The sequence below is a fragment of the Tursiops truncatus genome, chromosome 7 (genome assembly GCF_011762595.2).
Source record: "Tursiops truncatus isolate mTurTru1 chromosome 7, mTurTru1.mat.Y, whole genome shotgun sequence".
Taxonomy (NCBI): Eukaryota; Metazoa; Chordata; class Mammalia; order Artiodactyla; family Delphinidae; genus Tursiops; species Tursiops truncatus.
The window spans coordinates 18,522,770-18,536,484 of NC_047040.1; the positions used below are offsets into that span (position 1 = coordinate 18,522,770).

Genomic DNA, 13,715 nt, shown 5'->3' on the forward strand with positions numbered 1-13,715 from the left:
TTGCGGACCACAGGCTCCGGAAGCGCAGGCTCCGCGGCCATGGCCCACGGGCCCAGCTGCTCCGCGGCATGTGGGATCTTCCCAGACCGGGGCACGAACCCGTGTCCCCTGCATCGGCAGGCGGACTCTCAACCACTGCGCCACCAGGGAAGCCCAATCTTTGTACTTTTAAAGATCATTTAAATCTGTTTTGCAAAATCTCTGACCAGAAAAACAAATTCTGCCTACACTATTATTAATCAAACTCTTCTCAAAGATTTAATTTCTGCCCTCTGCAGTACTACAGATAACCCTGCAAAGTTTGATGGCAGCTAACGTGACTTACTTCAGCATTCCCTTCTTGGCTTGAACGTTACTTCACAGTTCCCCATACGCTCCACGTGATGACATTTTCAGCCTTCATCTCTGGTGATTCTCTTCTGGCACTCTGCTATTTGCCAACTTGTCCACAAGCATAGCAAGCCATCCTCTGGAAGTAGTCTAACTTGTGCACAGTACACTCTAGGTATTATATTCTTTCCAGTAATGCAGCCTAAAATTAAGTTTAGGAGCAGCAACATTACACTATTAGCTGTTTGAATGTGTAGTTAACTAAAGTGCACTGCCCTCCCCCTGCAAACATAAACATGTAACCAACCCTTTTTCCCCCAGCCTGTACTTCATTTTTTTCTTTAGCCTAACTGTAGTTTTCACATTTCTGCTCATTTTTCTTTCACTCATATGAAAAGCTTTCTTCTTGTCTCTTTCATCATGGGGCAGGAAATGGCCAGGACGCCTGATAATAAAAAGTTGTAGACAAACATATAGCAACCATCAGACCAAGGCAAGTGTCAAGAATGGACTCTCATGCAACTCCAAACATATGGTTAATGTTTTGACCCAACTACAGGCTTCTGGCTCTATCTTCAAGCTGCAAGTTTAACAAGGAAATAGTTTATGGGTGGGGCAGACGGCAGCCATTGTTTTTCTGATTAATTCTACTTTTCCTGAATTGCCTGTTTGATGATTATAACTGTTTTCTCATTCTCTTCAGAAGTTTCTCGATGATTACAAGTTCTTATGCCTTCAGTGACAAAAGACAGGGAGGGCCATTGAAACCCTGAGTCTTTCAGGCAAATGTAAAACAAATGGAAAAGAAAAATTTCTCACACGCTTAAGAGAGATGCAGCACAGAAGTCAACCTCAAAAAGCCAGGTAGCATTGCCATATGGTGTCTCCAGCTGAAGGCCGAGGATGTGAACTCATAAAAAAGGCCATCTGCCCAGTTCTGGGCTTTCCTTTAACGTTGTTCTCCCCCAAAGAGCAAGGATTGTTAAGAGACCACTCTTTGTGAAGCTGAGACAGTATGCAGATTGGTGCTCTATCATTCCCACGCCCTGAGCATCTTCCCGTTTGCGCCCTACTAATGCACAGGGGCTTCCTGTTCCAGGGTGATTGCTGGAGCCAGACTGCTTGGGTTTGGATTCTGGCTCCACCACGTACTAAGGCCGTGGCCTTGTGAAAGTCAACATCTGTAAAATGAAATAACAGTATCTATTATCTCAGGGTCATGAGGGAAAAACGAGTTAATATAAATCACCTAGAGGAGTGCCAAGCACATATCTTGTGTTCAATTAGCACTAGACACCATTTCTTTAATGTTCCTGGGCCTGGAATCACTTTTAATACAGGTGTAGGTCCCGCTTGTTTGGTTCTCCCAGGATAGATAAATGAGGACCGAAGGAGTTAACTGTCAGCACGTAGACGAGTAAGGACTTCTTGACAGTGTTAAGGTTGTGGGCAAAACTGTAGAAAACAACTGTTATGGTCCCAAATTTCTACTGACTGGGAAGCCAAAGCAATTTCCTCCTGCATACAATTTATTTGGACGTGCTCAATCTCACCAAGTATATCACAGCATCAGAGAACACGGCTAAGGGCAGGTTACTTACGTCTGTCAGGGTAAATCCTTGCTTCTTGCCTTGTTTTGCACGAAGGTAAATAAACAGCCAGGAGCGAGGTGGGGGACAATGAAATAAGGGCAGAGCACAGAGTGAGGGCGATAGCTCGCAGTGAGGCAGGCAGGCAGGCAGCAGCAGTTCTAGCCATCAATACTTTATTGTTCCAGTCAACACCTGCACAGATGTTACTGTCCAATTCCTGACCCTAGTAGGGGGTCCCACCACACTTGGACCATGGCCCAGAGAAGCAGGTCTCCTTATTCCTCCCTAAGATAGTAAGAAAGCCCCTCGCCCCACAAGACAGAGCTCCTGCTCACTAACGTAGTGCTGGCGCATGTGCTGTGGGATCCCTGCTCCCATCCTGCATTGGGAAAGGCTGGGATGAACCAGGGCAAGGGTGCAGTGGAGGATACACGGGCTACAGCGACTAAGTGCATAACTACTGACCTGACCCACCACCCCGGGCTTCGTCTGCACCTCCCAGACAGGAGCCTCCCTAAAGCTTTGCCGGGGCCTGCTGGGAAGGAGGAGCTGGCAAAGAGCGGGGATTGAGCTGCTAAGGACAGGACACAGCAGGGAAATAAAGCAGAGAGGAGCGTGGCACAGGAGAGAAAAATGATAAAGTGCCTGAACTAAACAACCAAGTGGGACACGAGGACAGAGCAGCACAGGTCCCTGAGGATAGGAGGAAAAAGAAAGGGACAGACCACCAGGGCTTGGGGCATCGTGGAATGAGACTAGAGTTGAGGCAGGGAAGCAAGTGGGAAGGACTCTTCTAGCCCTGTTCACATCCACTAACCCAAATGTAAAATTATTTACAAGCTTAAAACCAATCCCAGGTACTGTACCAGGCCCAGGACAGCAGGCAGGCAGGCAGGCAGAGGGCGGACTGGCTCCATCTGATAGCCAGCTTCCCCACATATTGCTCCTCCCCAGGGCAGTAGGGAAAGGAGGAAACAGTGACATCCCTAGCCAAGAAGCCCTACTGTGCCTGCAACTCCTTCCCCTGGGGTTCATGGCTCTGCCATGGCCTGAGCCTCTTGGGCTGACTGTACCAGAGACGGGGTATTGGGCCCTAGCGGGGGAGCATCAGCGGGCTCTGGGAATGTCTCTGGCCCCAACCCCAGCTCTGCATTCAGCTGCTCCAGCTCCCCCTGATCCAGCAATTCGAAGTCCTCAGTGGTGAGTGCCTCTTCTTCCTCGGGGGCAGGCAGGGGCTGGGGTGAGTCCTGGGGAAGAGGCGGGAGTACTGAGGGGGTAGGGGCCGGGTCATTTTCAGCAAGGCAAAGTAGGGGTGACAGGGCGCTAGGTGGAGTGATGAGATCACCACTCACTGCCTCTGGGCTCGGTGTCTCCACTGGTCCTCCAGGGGAGAGCATCACTCCATCTGTGGGAGACCCCGCCCCATTGAAGTGCGTGTTCACAAAGTGAAGGGGGGATGAGAGCCGAAGCAAGGTTTCCTTGGATGCCACATCTTCTTCCTCCTCCAAGTCCAAGTCTTGCCTTGAGAGGGCCTGAGGGGAGCCCAGCAGGTCTTCGGGAGGGGCCAGGTCTGTCTCCTCTCCCTCCCCCAGCTCCCGACTCAGGGCCTCCTCTGGCTCACTTGGCAGGCTCTGCTGGTCCAAATCTGGGCAGAAAACAAAGGGCCAGGAATGGGCCTGCTGTGCTGAGCAGCTGCAACAGGCCAATCGGCTCGAGGTTGAGAACTCAAGACATGGAAGGCTGGGCCAGGCCTTAGGCATTAAGGTCTTTCAGGAGTTTGGAGTAGAACTAGAGGATCAGCTCCCCACAGAAAACACTTATGGGGGCAACTGCCAGAGAGCACAGCCAGCATCCCACGACAGGGAACAGGAAGCTTGGAGGGGACAAAGGACCATACCCTCCGACACGTCAGTTAGTTGTGGAGTCGTCGCCCGGGATACGGAGAAGCCACCACTTTCCAAAATAGAAGCCTCCTCATCTGACAGCTCTGAGTCTGTAATGGCCAAAGCCAGGGCTGTTTTCTTCACATCCACCTGCAGGAGAACCAGGATGAATGTCACAGGCAAGGGGCTAAGAGAGCCCACTTTCCAGGAGCATCCCTGCCCCACCACCAACCCCCACCCCGTGGAGAGGTGGCTGCTCTAAAGCAGAGCAATTCTCCCCCAGCCCACCTCCCTTGGACCTCACCACTGGGGAGAAGCCAGCCAGTTCTGCCTCGCTCTCACTCTCTGTCTCCGCCAGTGGCTCATCACCTCCGGGGGGTGCATTCTTCCCCTGCCGCTCTAGAGAACCAAGAACAGCTGGGCAGTGACCAAGCAGCAACAGTGGTGGGGGACAAACACTGCCAAAGGTATGGAAAGTATCTAAATCCCAGGGCATTTCACAAGCTACAAGCCAAGGTCCTCCCCCATTCCCCCCCTTCTGGGGCATGGGATCCCCTTACTCCTCTTGTCGTGTTTGTGATGCAGGGCATCAGCTTCCGCCTTCATGCTGTAGTCCAGCTGCATGAGCAGGGGCTCCAGACGAGTGTACATCCTCTGGATCAGCTCATGATAAACCACCAGGGGCCACAGCAGGATGCTCAGCACTGGGGGTTAGAGTGTCCACTCAGAGATCCCTAAGCCTATTTCCCAAGGGCCCTCATTCAACTGATGCTTAAACAGAAAAGACTGAAGGAAGACAAAGTCCCTTCCTGAGGCTGTTCCAACTTCTTCCCACATCTACTGCCCTCCCCAGATGACTATTCCACTGTTACTAATACTACAGCATCCCCTGGAGGTCTCTGTAAATGGGTAACTGGGCAGACAGTGTACCATCCACCCCTGGGTCAGTCCATGGAAAGAAAACAAAGACAGGGCTTTGGAAAGGGGAGAGGTCAGACCCTACTCACAGACAATGTAGGAAATCATAATCCCCGGAACATAGTGTCCCAGCACAGCCAGCACAGCACAGCCAGAGCAGACGCGAGCACAGAACTGCAGAGGAGAGCATAGGATCTAAGAACTGTAGGCTGAGGTATGCGCTCCACTTATCTGGGTAAGAAATATTACTGCTCAGCTGGTGGAAGGAAGCGTATGCCCTCTAGGAATGCGGTGATCCAGTTTAGTCAAGTGGATGCCCAGGACCACCAACTAGGAAGTTTGCAACAAACATTACCAAACACCTATAATTCAAACTGGTCTCTCTCGGCAAGAAACCGTGTCAGAACGGCAGAAGCTTATTCTGCCTCCTGTACCAGACTACTAGCTGTAAATCTTGCCTCAAGAAGGCACCAGGCCTTATCCTTCAGTCTCCAGCTGGGGAGTTCGAGTCACTCCTCCCCACCCCCGCCTCTATTTCTCCACAGCGTAGAGAACTGTTGTGTGATGTGGGGGAGGTTACCTGAGCTGGATTCTGCCTCTTGTACTGCAGCAGCTCCTGCAGGTGAATCTGGAAGGTGAGCCAGCTCTCAGCCAGGTATCTGCACAACTCGGGCACACTCAGCAGGTGCGGCCGGGCGCCTGACCCCGCACCCTCACTGGGGAGACATGACACGACCCCTGGAGGCCTCAGACACCAGCTTCCTAGGCACTCAAATCCCTCTGAGAATGTCAATGAGCTCTTTAGTCTAAGGAAGTGGACAACCCCACCTCCCAGAGGGAGGCCGTCTGGGTCCTGGGGAACAAAGCCCAGAGCTCCCAACCCTTTGCCCTGAAAGGAGCAGGCACACGAACACCGGCGCAAGAACCTGGGACCAAGCTTGTTACCAGTGCATTCACTATGCTGGGGCCTGTGCCTGCAGAAGCTGCAGTACTGCTATGCACTGTGGCGGTGAGACACTGGCACCAAAGCAAGACAGGGATTGGGCATCTGTCTTCAAGGGGTGGCCTGCACTCACCTGTCAGAGTGTGGCTCCTCTGGGGATGATGCTTTAGAGAAAGGAGGAAAACAAGTTATTGAGGTGTAGAGCTCTGGGAAACACTCCCTAAGCCAGAAACAGCTGCCCTTCCTCTGCAGTCCCAGAGTGCTTTTTTGAAATGCCATTTGCAGGCAGTATTACATTGTTGTCATTTGTATGTCTGTCTCCTTCTTTAGACTTTACCTTTTTCCACAATGGGAACGACATCTTATTCACGTTTACACCCCAAACAACTCACACACAGTCTGGCACCTAGTTACTCCAACATGTCAATTAAGTGAGTATGTAGACAACAAAAAACACAGGAAGAGCTAACGCTCCTATAGTTCCTATCATATATGAAGCCCTACCACAGGCACATAAAGTGAGTCCACTTCTTTATTCTCCACCTCCTTACGAAATAAGTTTTACAGTCCCTGTTTTATAGTTGAGGAAACAGGCAAACGCAAATCGGAGATCAAGTGACTCTTCCAAGGTCACATACAGGGTAAATGGGAGAGCAGGCAATGGAACCCAGGCCATCTGGCTGCAGAGTCCGCAGTCTTAACTACTACACACAATAACATTAATTTTGAGAAAGGGGAAATTATATTTCCCATCTGGGGAAGCAGTTGTGCTCTGGGAGGCAGGTGGCCTCACCATTCAACCCAGCCAGGTGAGTCAGGCACAAAGCAAGTGCTCAACGGGGCTTGCTGAATGAATGAAGTAACACTCACCTGAGATGTCAGGGAGGAAGCGAGGCTGCCAGAGATCCAACAGAAAATAGGCCAAAAGTGAGATGCTGAGTAGGAAGAAGGGCCGTAGGGAGGAAGAAGACAGCAACCTTAGGGAGAGACAGGCAGCTCAGCGGTGAGTGGGTGAGAGAGGCTCCCACATCCATCGCAAAGGCGGAAAAGCGCCCACTGATGGGGGAATGGGAACCTCCAGGCCTAACTCGACACCCGAAGACAGAGAAATGGGGCAACCCAGGCGGACGACGACCTTTAAAAAACAGCTGATGGGTCAGTCCCCCAGGACAAGCATCTTCCCCAGAAAGAGGAATCCGGGCTCTCCCGCCTCCGCTCTACCGCGCAGCCCGGCCCCGCCCCCCTCCTCCGCGGCCCTTACCAGAAGAGGCCGTTGAGCGCGGCCGCCGTGACCAGGCTGTGCAGCGGCTTCTCCCACACCAGCAGCCGCTGCGCTGCCGCCAGCACCGCCTCCCAGCCGCGGAGCCGCAGCCACAGAGCCGTGGCCAGGCGTCCCACCGCCTCGGCCGTGGCAGCCTCCTCCTCCGCCTCGCCGGTGGCCTCACCCATGCCTAGGCTCAGGCCCAGGCCGAGGCTCAGGCCCAGCCCCGAGCCCCCACCTGCGCCGGTGTTACCAGCGCCACCGCCACCGCCACCGCCACTCGCCATGGCCCCGCCGCAGCCGCCGCCCAAGCCCGCGAGGAGCCAGGGCTGCGCGGCCGCCGCCGGGGGCGCGTCAGGCGGAAGGGGGCGCACGCAGCGGAGAAGGCCGCTGAGGCCGCGGACGGGCGTCACGTGACGGCGGAGCGACGACTCCCTCACGTGACATGCCCTAACCGCCGAGCTAGGGCGGCTGGAGCCTGCGCGCAGGAGGTTGCCGGTGACCCTGCTCCTACGCAGGTTCGTGTTTTGGCTGCGCCGAGCGGTGTCTGCCTCTTTCGGACGGAAGGACGGAAATCTCCGCCTTTACCCACCCCAGCCAATTTTCTTCTCCCTGTGTAGTCAGGGCGGCTAGGAAGGCTGGTCTTGGCCCGGTATTTCTGGCGTGATGCGGCCGACAGGGTCAGGGAGTGGGCTTCAGATGCCCAGTATACCCCGAGAGACCTGCTTCTGCTCTGGTAGGGCGGCGACCGTTCCTTTACGCAACACTCGACGGTACTAGTCCTCCCAGTTCCCTCTCCTCAGCGAATAAACAAACAGCAGCGCCTGACTCGACAGACTCAAAAACAGCTCCAGCTATTAAGAGAAGTAGTTACCTTCCCATCTTTCTGTAAACTCTCCCGCCTTTACGCATGGAAAACTCCTTCCAGTCCCTTGCTTAAGCAAGAGATTAGGGTCTGGGGGTGAGTTTAAAAATAAAACCCTGTTTAGGTGCTGTTTACTCTTTGGGGAGCATGTTAACACCATTTGTTTTTGTTTTTTGCGGTACGCGGGCCTTTCACTGTTGTGGCCTCTCCCGTTGCGGAGCACAGGCTCCGGACGCGCAGGCTCAGCGGTCATGGCTCACGGGCCCAGCTGCTCCGCGGCACGTGGGATCTTCCCGGACCGGGGCACGAACCCGTGTCCCCTGCATCGGCAGGCGGACTCTCAACCACTCCCCCACCAGGGAAGCCAACACCATTTGTTGAGGCGTAAAATATAACAAGCGTTTTGTGTTTCCTTGAGATCACTTAATCTCTGCAATAATCCTACAGAATTCGTGTTTAATTAGGTCTAAAATTCCAAGCTGTACAAAAGGAAGATGTACAGCCAAAATTGCTCTTGCCTTTTGTACACAATTCACTACTGTTAAATTTTTGTGTACTCTTCCTGACGCTTTTTTATGTATATTATTCTGTGTGTGCGTATTATCTCCTCTTTAAAAAAACAACTGCTAGAAACTCCCTGTCCTGAGTCTTTGTTTTATTTACATCGGTATGAAAAGTTCAGCCGGGCTCGTTCATCCTCACTGCGCCATGGTCCCCTAAGAATTGTTCCGATTTCTCAGACGAGGGCACGCTGGGGCTCAGCGATACCAGGAATAATAGCCCGGCTCCTTCCCGGCGGTCGGGGCCGGCGGCTCGGGCCAGAGGGAGGCAGGAAGTCTCGGGCGCTGACTGGCCAGCGGCGCCCCCGCGGCCTCTAAACGCAGGGCAGACGCGCGGCGCGGCAAAGGCACAACACGCGCCTCGAAGCCGGGTCTTCTCTACTGGGTGAGGTGGACGTCCTGGCCCTTGAGCTTCACTCCCCGAGTCCGGAGCCCAGATCCCGGGGCTGGGAGCCCGGAGCCCCGCCCGGAGCGGAACAGGAAGAGGCTCCCGCCTGCCCGGCCCCGCCTGCCGCCTCTGGCCAGTGGTGGGGGTTGCTCCGCCGGCGAGGGTGGGGGCCAGCTCGAGGGAGGCCGGCGGGCAGGTGGACAGGCATTCAGGGGCGGTTCCGCGGCTCCCTTACAATTCGTTTCCTTTCCTTCCACCTTCGCAGGGCGGCGGCTGGCGGCGCGATGGACCTGGCCGGGCTCCTGCTGGACGAAGAAGGCACATTCTCCCTCACCGGCTTCCAGGACTTCACGGTGAGCGTGCGGCCCGCCCCCTCCCCTGCCTCCCCGCGCTTGGAGCCGGGACTCCGGGCGCTCCCGTCGGGGCCCGAGCGGGGCCGCGATCTCGCCTGATGGCTCTGCCGGGGAACCAGGCGGTAGTCGCTCTAACCGTGCCTACTCGAGGCCCTGGCTGCTTGGGCCCCGGGGGGTCAGCCGCGGGGTACAGGACTATGGAGTAGGAGGTGGCCAGCCGGGGCCTTTCTCAGAGAACTTCTCCTCCAGAGCCCTCAGCGAAGAGGATTCCACCCCCTGTGGACAGACTGCTATTGGCAAACAGTCCGGAGAATGCGGGGCTGGGTGGGGCATGGGCCGCGCTAGTGGTGAGGCAGGCCTCTCGTCCGGCACCCCCCTTCCAGCCGGGATCCACGATCTCCATCATATCCTTCCCTGCCATTCGCTCTCCACCACCCTCCTGCCCTGTTCAGTTCCTCCCAGGACACCAGAAGCTGAGTGCTCGGATCCGAAGGAGACTCTACTATGGCTGGGACTGGGAAGCTGATTGTAGCTTGGAGGAGCTCTCCAGCCCTGTGGCAGGTTAGACAGTGTTGTGCGAATGGGCCAACGAGAAGCCTGAAAATGGGGTTGTCAGTGGTCACCAAAATGACTCTAGGTGTACCCTGGGAACTGCACTGTCTCTTCATAGCTGGTGCATTTGATTGGTGTAAGCACTAGGTTTGTGTTTCAGTTTTTTTTTAAAGCCTAGATGAGGAGGAGACATGGCTATTTTACAAGTCTATATCATTCTTTTTTTTTTTCTATATCATTCTTGATTTGTATACCAGAAACTTTAAATTTTCCGAGGATACATGTCATATATTTCCGAAACAACGCATGTGTACCTTTTCAAATGAATTAGAGTAAAGAACAAATCTAGATAATTTCAGGTGACAGGGAAGTAAGCCTTCCTCCTGGAAGGAGCTGAAATTCAAACCTGGAATGGGCTTTTCGTCTCAGTGTGGGAGAATTCGATGTCTATTTTTTATTATGGTTCTGCCCCCAAGGCCTCAGATAATACAGTTTTGGGTGATAACAGTGGGGACAACTTTGGAGGAGTTGTTTGCTCACTGTTTTCCTTCTGCCCCCTGCAGACATCGCTGTGGAACTGCTCCAGAAGGCAGCCCCCAGTCCTATTCGCAGGCTTCAGAAGAAATATGTAGCCCATGTGTCCCGGTGAGCCTGCAATTGAGAGAGATGGAGTGAGAGTGTTTCGGCCCTAGAGAGAGGGGAACGGTTATCTCTAAGGAGAAGTTGTAAAGATACAGGGATGAGCATCATAAGACTTACAAGAGCTGAAAGACCCTTGGGTTTAATTACTAATCCTTTTCGCCACCCAGGGAGGCATGCATTTCCCCGTGTGCTATGATGCTAGCTCTGGTGTACATTGAGCGGCTCCGGCATCGAAACCCAGACTACCTACAGCATGTGTCATCGTCTGACTTGTTCCTGATCTCCATGGTAAGATGCCCTCTTCCCTTCATCTCTCTGGTGAGCCGGGAGCCCGGTGTGAGCTCTACTGACACCACCTCTGGTTCCTCTGCAGATGGTGGCCAGTAAGTACCTCTATGATGAAGGGGAGGAGGAGGAAGTCTTCAGTGATGAATGGGGAGCTGCTGGGGGTGTGGCCGTGCCCACTCTCAATGCCCTGGAGAGGGGTTTCCTGAGTGCCATGGTGAGTAACTATTCTCTCTCGCTCTGTTTTCCTGGCCCATCTTTATATTCCTTTCATCCTTTGTCTTTTATCTCCCAGCTTTCTGCTGTCTCTTCATTTCTCTTTTTGCTTGTCCTCCCTGTGCCTTCCCTTGTTACTGTCTTCCCTTCTAGCTTTTCTGGAATAAGCACACCCTTTGGAGGTTCCTGGCATGGTGAAGCCAGAAATGGAGCATCCCTCATCACCAATCCTCCAGGCACCACAGGGGACACTCTGGGCCAGAGCTTATCTTACTGGGCTCTGATTATTTGCTCCCTATGAGTATGGACCATCCTCAAGAATACTTTTTCCCCTTGCTTTTAATGGAGGCTGCAATATGAAACCAGATATGTGGTGACTAAGTAAGTTAATACGTAAAAGCTTTTGGAACAGGACTTCTCTGGTGGTGCAGTGGTTAAGAATCCACCTGCCAGTGCAGGGGACACGGGTTCGAGCCCTGGTCCAGGAAGATCCCACGTGCCACAGAGCAGCTAAGCCCGTGTGCCACACCTACTGAGCCTGCGCTCTAGAGCCCATGAACCACAACTACTGAGCCCGCGTGCCACAACTACTGAAGCCCGCGTGCCCAGAGCCCATGCTCCGCAACAGAGAAGCCACCGCAGTGAGAAGCCCACGCATTGCCACGAAGAGTAGCCCCTGCTTGCCACAACTAGAGAAAGCCCGTGCGCAGCAATGAAGACCTAATGCAGCCAAAAATAAATAAATAAATACATATTAAAAAAATAAAATAAAATAAAAACTTCTGGAACAGTATCTGGCACACAGTAAGAGCCAAGTGTTACCCGTAGCAGTGGTTGTACTTGCTCCTCTGGGTCTGGTTATTAATTGACTGTGACTGTGGCTCATATCCAAGCCTGGTTCGACGCTCTTCTCTTCCTACCCACAGGATTGGCGTCTCTACACTGACCCTCGGGAGATCTTTGAGGTGCTGAGCTGGCTGGAGAGCTGGTAGGTTCCAGGATTTAGGAAGAGGTCGAGGGATTTGGGGGGAGGCTTCAGCCATAGGAGCTAAACAGAGATGAGGGTGTGTGTAACTGGGGGAGAGAGAAGACGGGAAAAAGAATCGCCCAAGGTAGTGGTTCCCAAAGCTGTCTGCGGTCCTCTTTGTAATAACCTTTGGGAGGGTGGGAGAAGCTTATTTAAAATACAGATCTTTGTCTCATTCTCAGTTTCTGGATCAACGGGTAGTCTAGGAATCTGTACATTTAACAAGTTCCCTAGTGTTTCCTGGCGGGTCCCCAGGGGAAAGAGCGTGCCAGTGGGCCAGCTGCAGGAGGGTTGCAGACACTCTCTGTCTTTTCTCCTCTTTGTGCAGCGTGGCTGAGCAGCAGGGCCGCCGGCGGGGCTGGTACACCTACACAGACCTGTGTGTGCTGCTGGAGCAGCCTGCCTGGCAGCTGGCCCTGGGCTCCCTCTGCCAGTGGCTGGCAAAGGTGAGGAGGGGTCAGGAAGGATAGGGAGCTTGAGCCGGCTGCGGTGTAGGGTGGGATGATGGAAAGCAAATACGGAAAGGCTCAGGAGATGAGGTTTGGGAGTAGATGGTGATAGAGAGCTCTCACTTGAGTCCAGGTGTCCAGAAATAAGGGGTGGGCGTGTTAAGGACAGTGAGAAGCGGGTTTGGGGGAAGGGGATCTGGGCACTGACCTTTCTTAATCCCTCTCCTGCAGGTGTCCTGCCTGTTAGCTATGGCATATGTGAGCAGTGTGGCCCTGGCTGTGGCATCGATGGCCGTAATACACCAGTCCTTGGGGCAGTCCTGTAGCCCCCCACCTGGCCCCCCAGACCTTGGACTGGCCTCCAGGTGCCTTTCGGAACCCTGCATACCTGCTTCGGTGCCACGGTGCCTGCCTTCTCCTGCTAACGTCTCCAGCTGCCTGGAAGTCGACGTAGGGCCGCGTCCACTCTGGGGCAGCCTTCTGGCCTCACGGGCACCGCCACCATTGCCTCCCCCGGCTGCTCCGGCTCCTCTCGCTCTTCTCCACAGCTGCCCCCTTTGCCAGAAGCTCCAGAAGGACTCCCCAGCCTGCCGTACCTGCCACCACCCCAACCATACCGTCCCCACTGGGCCCCCCAGCCCCCGGTACCACTCCCACGGCCTGGCTCCCCCCTGGCCTTGGAGCCCGACGCCCCCGCTGCTCCCACAGCCCCAGCAGTGTTCCCTCTTCGGCATCATGGAACTGGCCCGCCTTAAGTCTTTCATTTTTCCAGGCTAGGTAGGGTTCTGAGGAACGCATTAAGAGGATTTGGGAGTCCCTGAGAACCTGGAGGAGCAAAGCGTGATCTGGGTTCTTGGCTGGTCCCCTGTCCTCCTGAGTGATGGAGCTTAAGGGCGTTGTGGGGCAGAAGGACTGAAGGTCACTTGCTCTTCCATCCCTCAGTGGCTGGCTGATTGGCCAGGGCAGTGGTGGTGCCAGGAGAAGCTTCAGCTCAGCGACCAGGGGCGTGTCACAGGTGGACAGGGGAGGAGCCTCTGTCCCTCCATTTCCCCTGGGCTCTTTTAGACTTTTGAGTTTCCTAGGATGGGGGGAGGGAGGGAGGAAACATTGGCCATGGTCTATGTGATGTCCCTGATGCTGCTGCCGGCAGGCGGGGTGAGGGGGGAAACCCTCTCCTCACCCGTCACTGGGACTTAGTCTAGAAGAGCCAGGGACTGCTGGGACCTGCAACCTGGCCCTTTCGTCTTCCACCCTTCTCTTCTTAGTCTCCCGCTCCTGGGCTTCCTTCTCTTCTGGTTCCTCTCCCGGGTGTTCTCTTCACAGGCCTCTCTGGCCACTGCTTTGTATCTGGGTTTTTCACGCTTTTTGTAGAACCAAGATTTCAATAAACAATTTCAGTCGCGTGGCTTGGACTCTTCCTTCTGCAGCAGCCCTCGAAGAACTCTCCTCCC

General features: G+C 54.2%; 2 protein-coding genes across 3 annotated transcripts; one reads left to right on the top strand and one right to left on the bottom strand.

The window, feature by feature from the left end:
- Positions 1-1,841: 1,841 nt before the first annotated feature.
- Positions 1,842-7,727, bottom strand: RETREG2 (reticulophagy regulator family member 2). 2 transcript variants are annotated; one of them, XM_004320331.4, is made up of 9 exons: positions 6,928-7,727; positions 6,537-6,643; positions 5,800-5,830; positions 5,304-5,439; positions 4,813-4,897; positions 4,366-4,509; positions 4,110-4,204; positions 3,820-3,955; positions 1,842-3,567 (listed from the first exon to the last, which is right to left on the bottom strand). In XM_004320331.4, exons 1-9 carry the CDS (start codon positions 7,212-7,214, stop codon positions 2,954-2,956), a joined length of 1,635 nt encoding a protein of 544 aa, XP_004320379.2. In that variant the 5' UTR covers positions 7,215-7,727; the 3' UTR covers positions 1,842-2,953. The 2 variants fall into 2 exon arrangements, with proteins under 2 accessions (XP_004320379.2, XP_073663329.1); XM_073807228.1 differs by lacking the exon at positions 6,537-6,643 and having other exon boundaries at positions 6,928-7,046.
- A 1,278-nt stretch (positions 7,728-9,005) lies between these two features.
- Positions 9,006-13,669, top strand: CNPPD1 (cyclin Pas1/PHO80 domain containing 1). Its single transcript, XM_004320330.4, has 8 exons — positions 9,006-9,093; positions 9,546-9,654; positions 10,209-10,290; positions 10,455-10,575; positions 10,661-10,789; positions 11,715-11,776; positions 12,144-12,261; positions 12,496-13,669. The coding sequence occupies exons 1-8, from the start codon at positions 9,025-9,027 to the stop codon at positions 13,039-13,041; spliced, it is 1,236 nt and encodes a 411-aa protein (XP_004320378.1). The 5' UTR covers positions 9,006-9,024; the 3' UTR covers positions 13,042-13,669.
- Positions 13,670-13,715: the final 46 nt, after the last annotated feature.

Coding starts and splice junctions, on each gene's coding strand:
- CNPPD1 (XM_004320330.4), top strand. CDS start 9,025: ATGGACCTGGCCGGGCTCCTGCTGGACGAAGAAGGCACATTCTCCCTC. Junction 9,655..10,208: donor GCTCTCCAGCCCTGTGGCAG/GTTAGACAGTGT, acceptor TGCCCCCTGCAG/ACATCGCTGTGGAACTGCTC. Junction 12,262..12,495: donor TCTGCCAGTGGCTGGCAAAG/GTGAGGAGGGGT, acceptor CCTCTCCTGCAG/GTGTCCTGCCTGTTAGCTAT.
- RETREG2 (XM_004320331.4), bottom strand. CDS start 7,214: ATGGCGAGTGGCGGTGGCGGTGGCGGTGGCGCTGGTAACACCGGCGCA. Junction 4,898..5,303: donor AGAGGCAGAATCCAGCTCAG/GTAACCTCCCCC, acceptor TCTCCTCTGCAG/TTCTGTGCTCGCGTCTGCTC. Junction 4,205..4,365: donor TCACAAACACGACAAGAGGA/GTAAGGGGATCC, acceptor TTGGTTCTCTAG/AGCGGCAGGGGAAGAATGCA.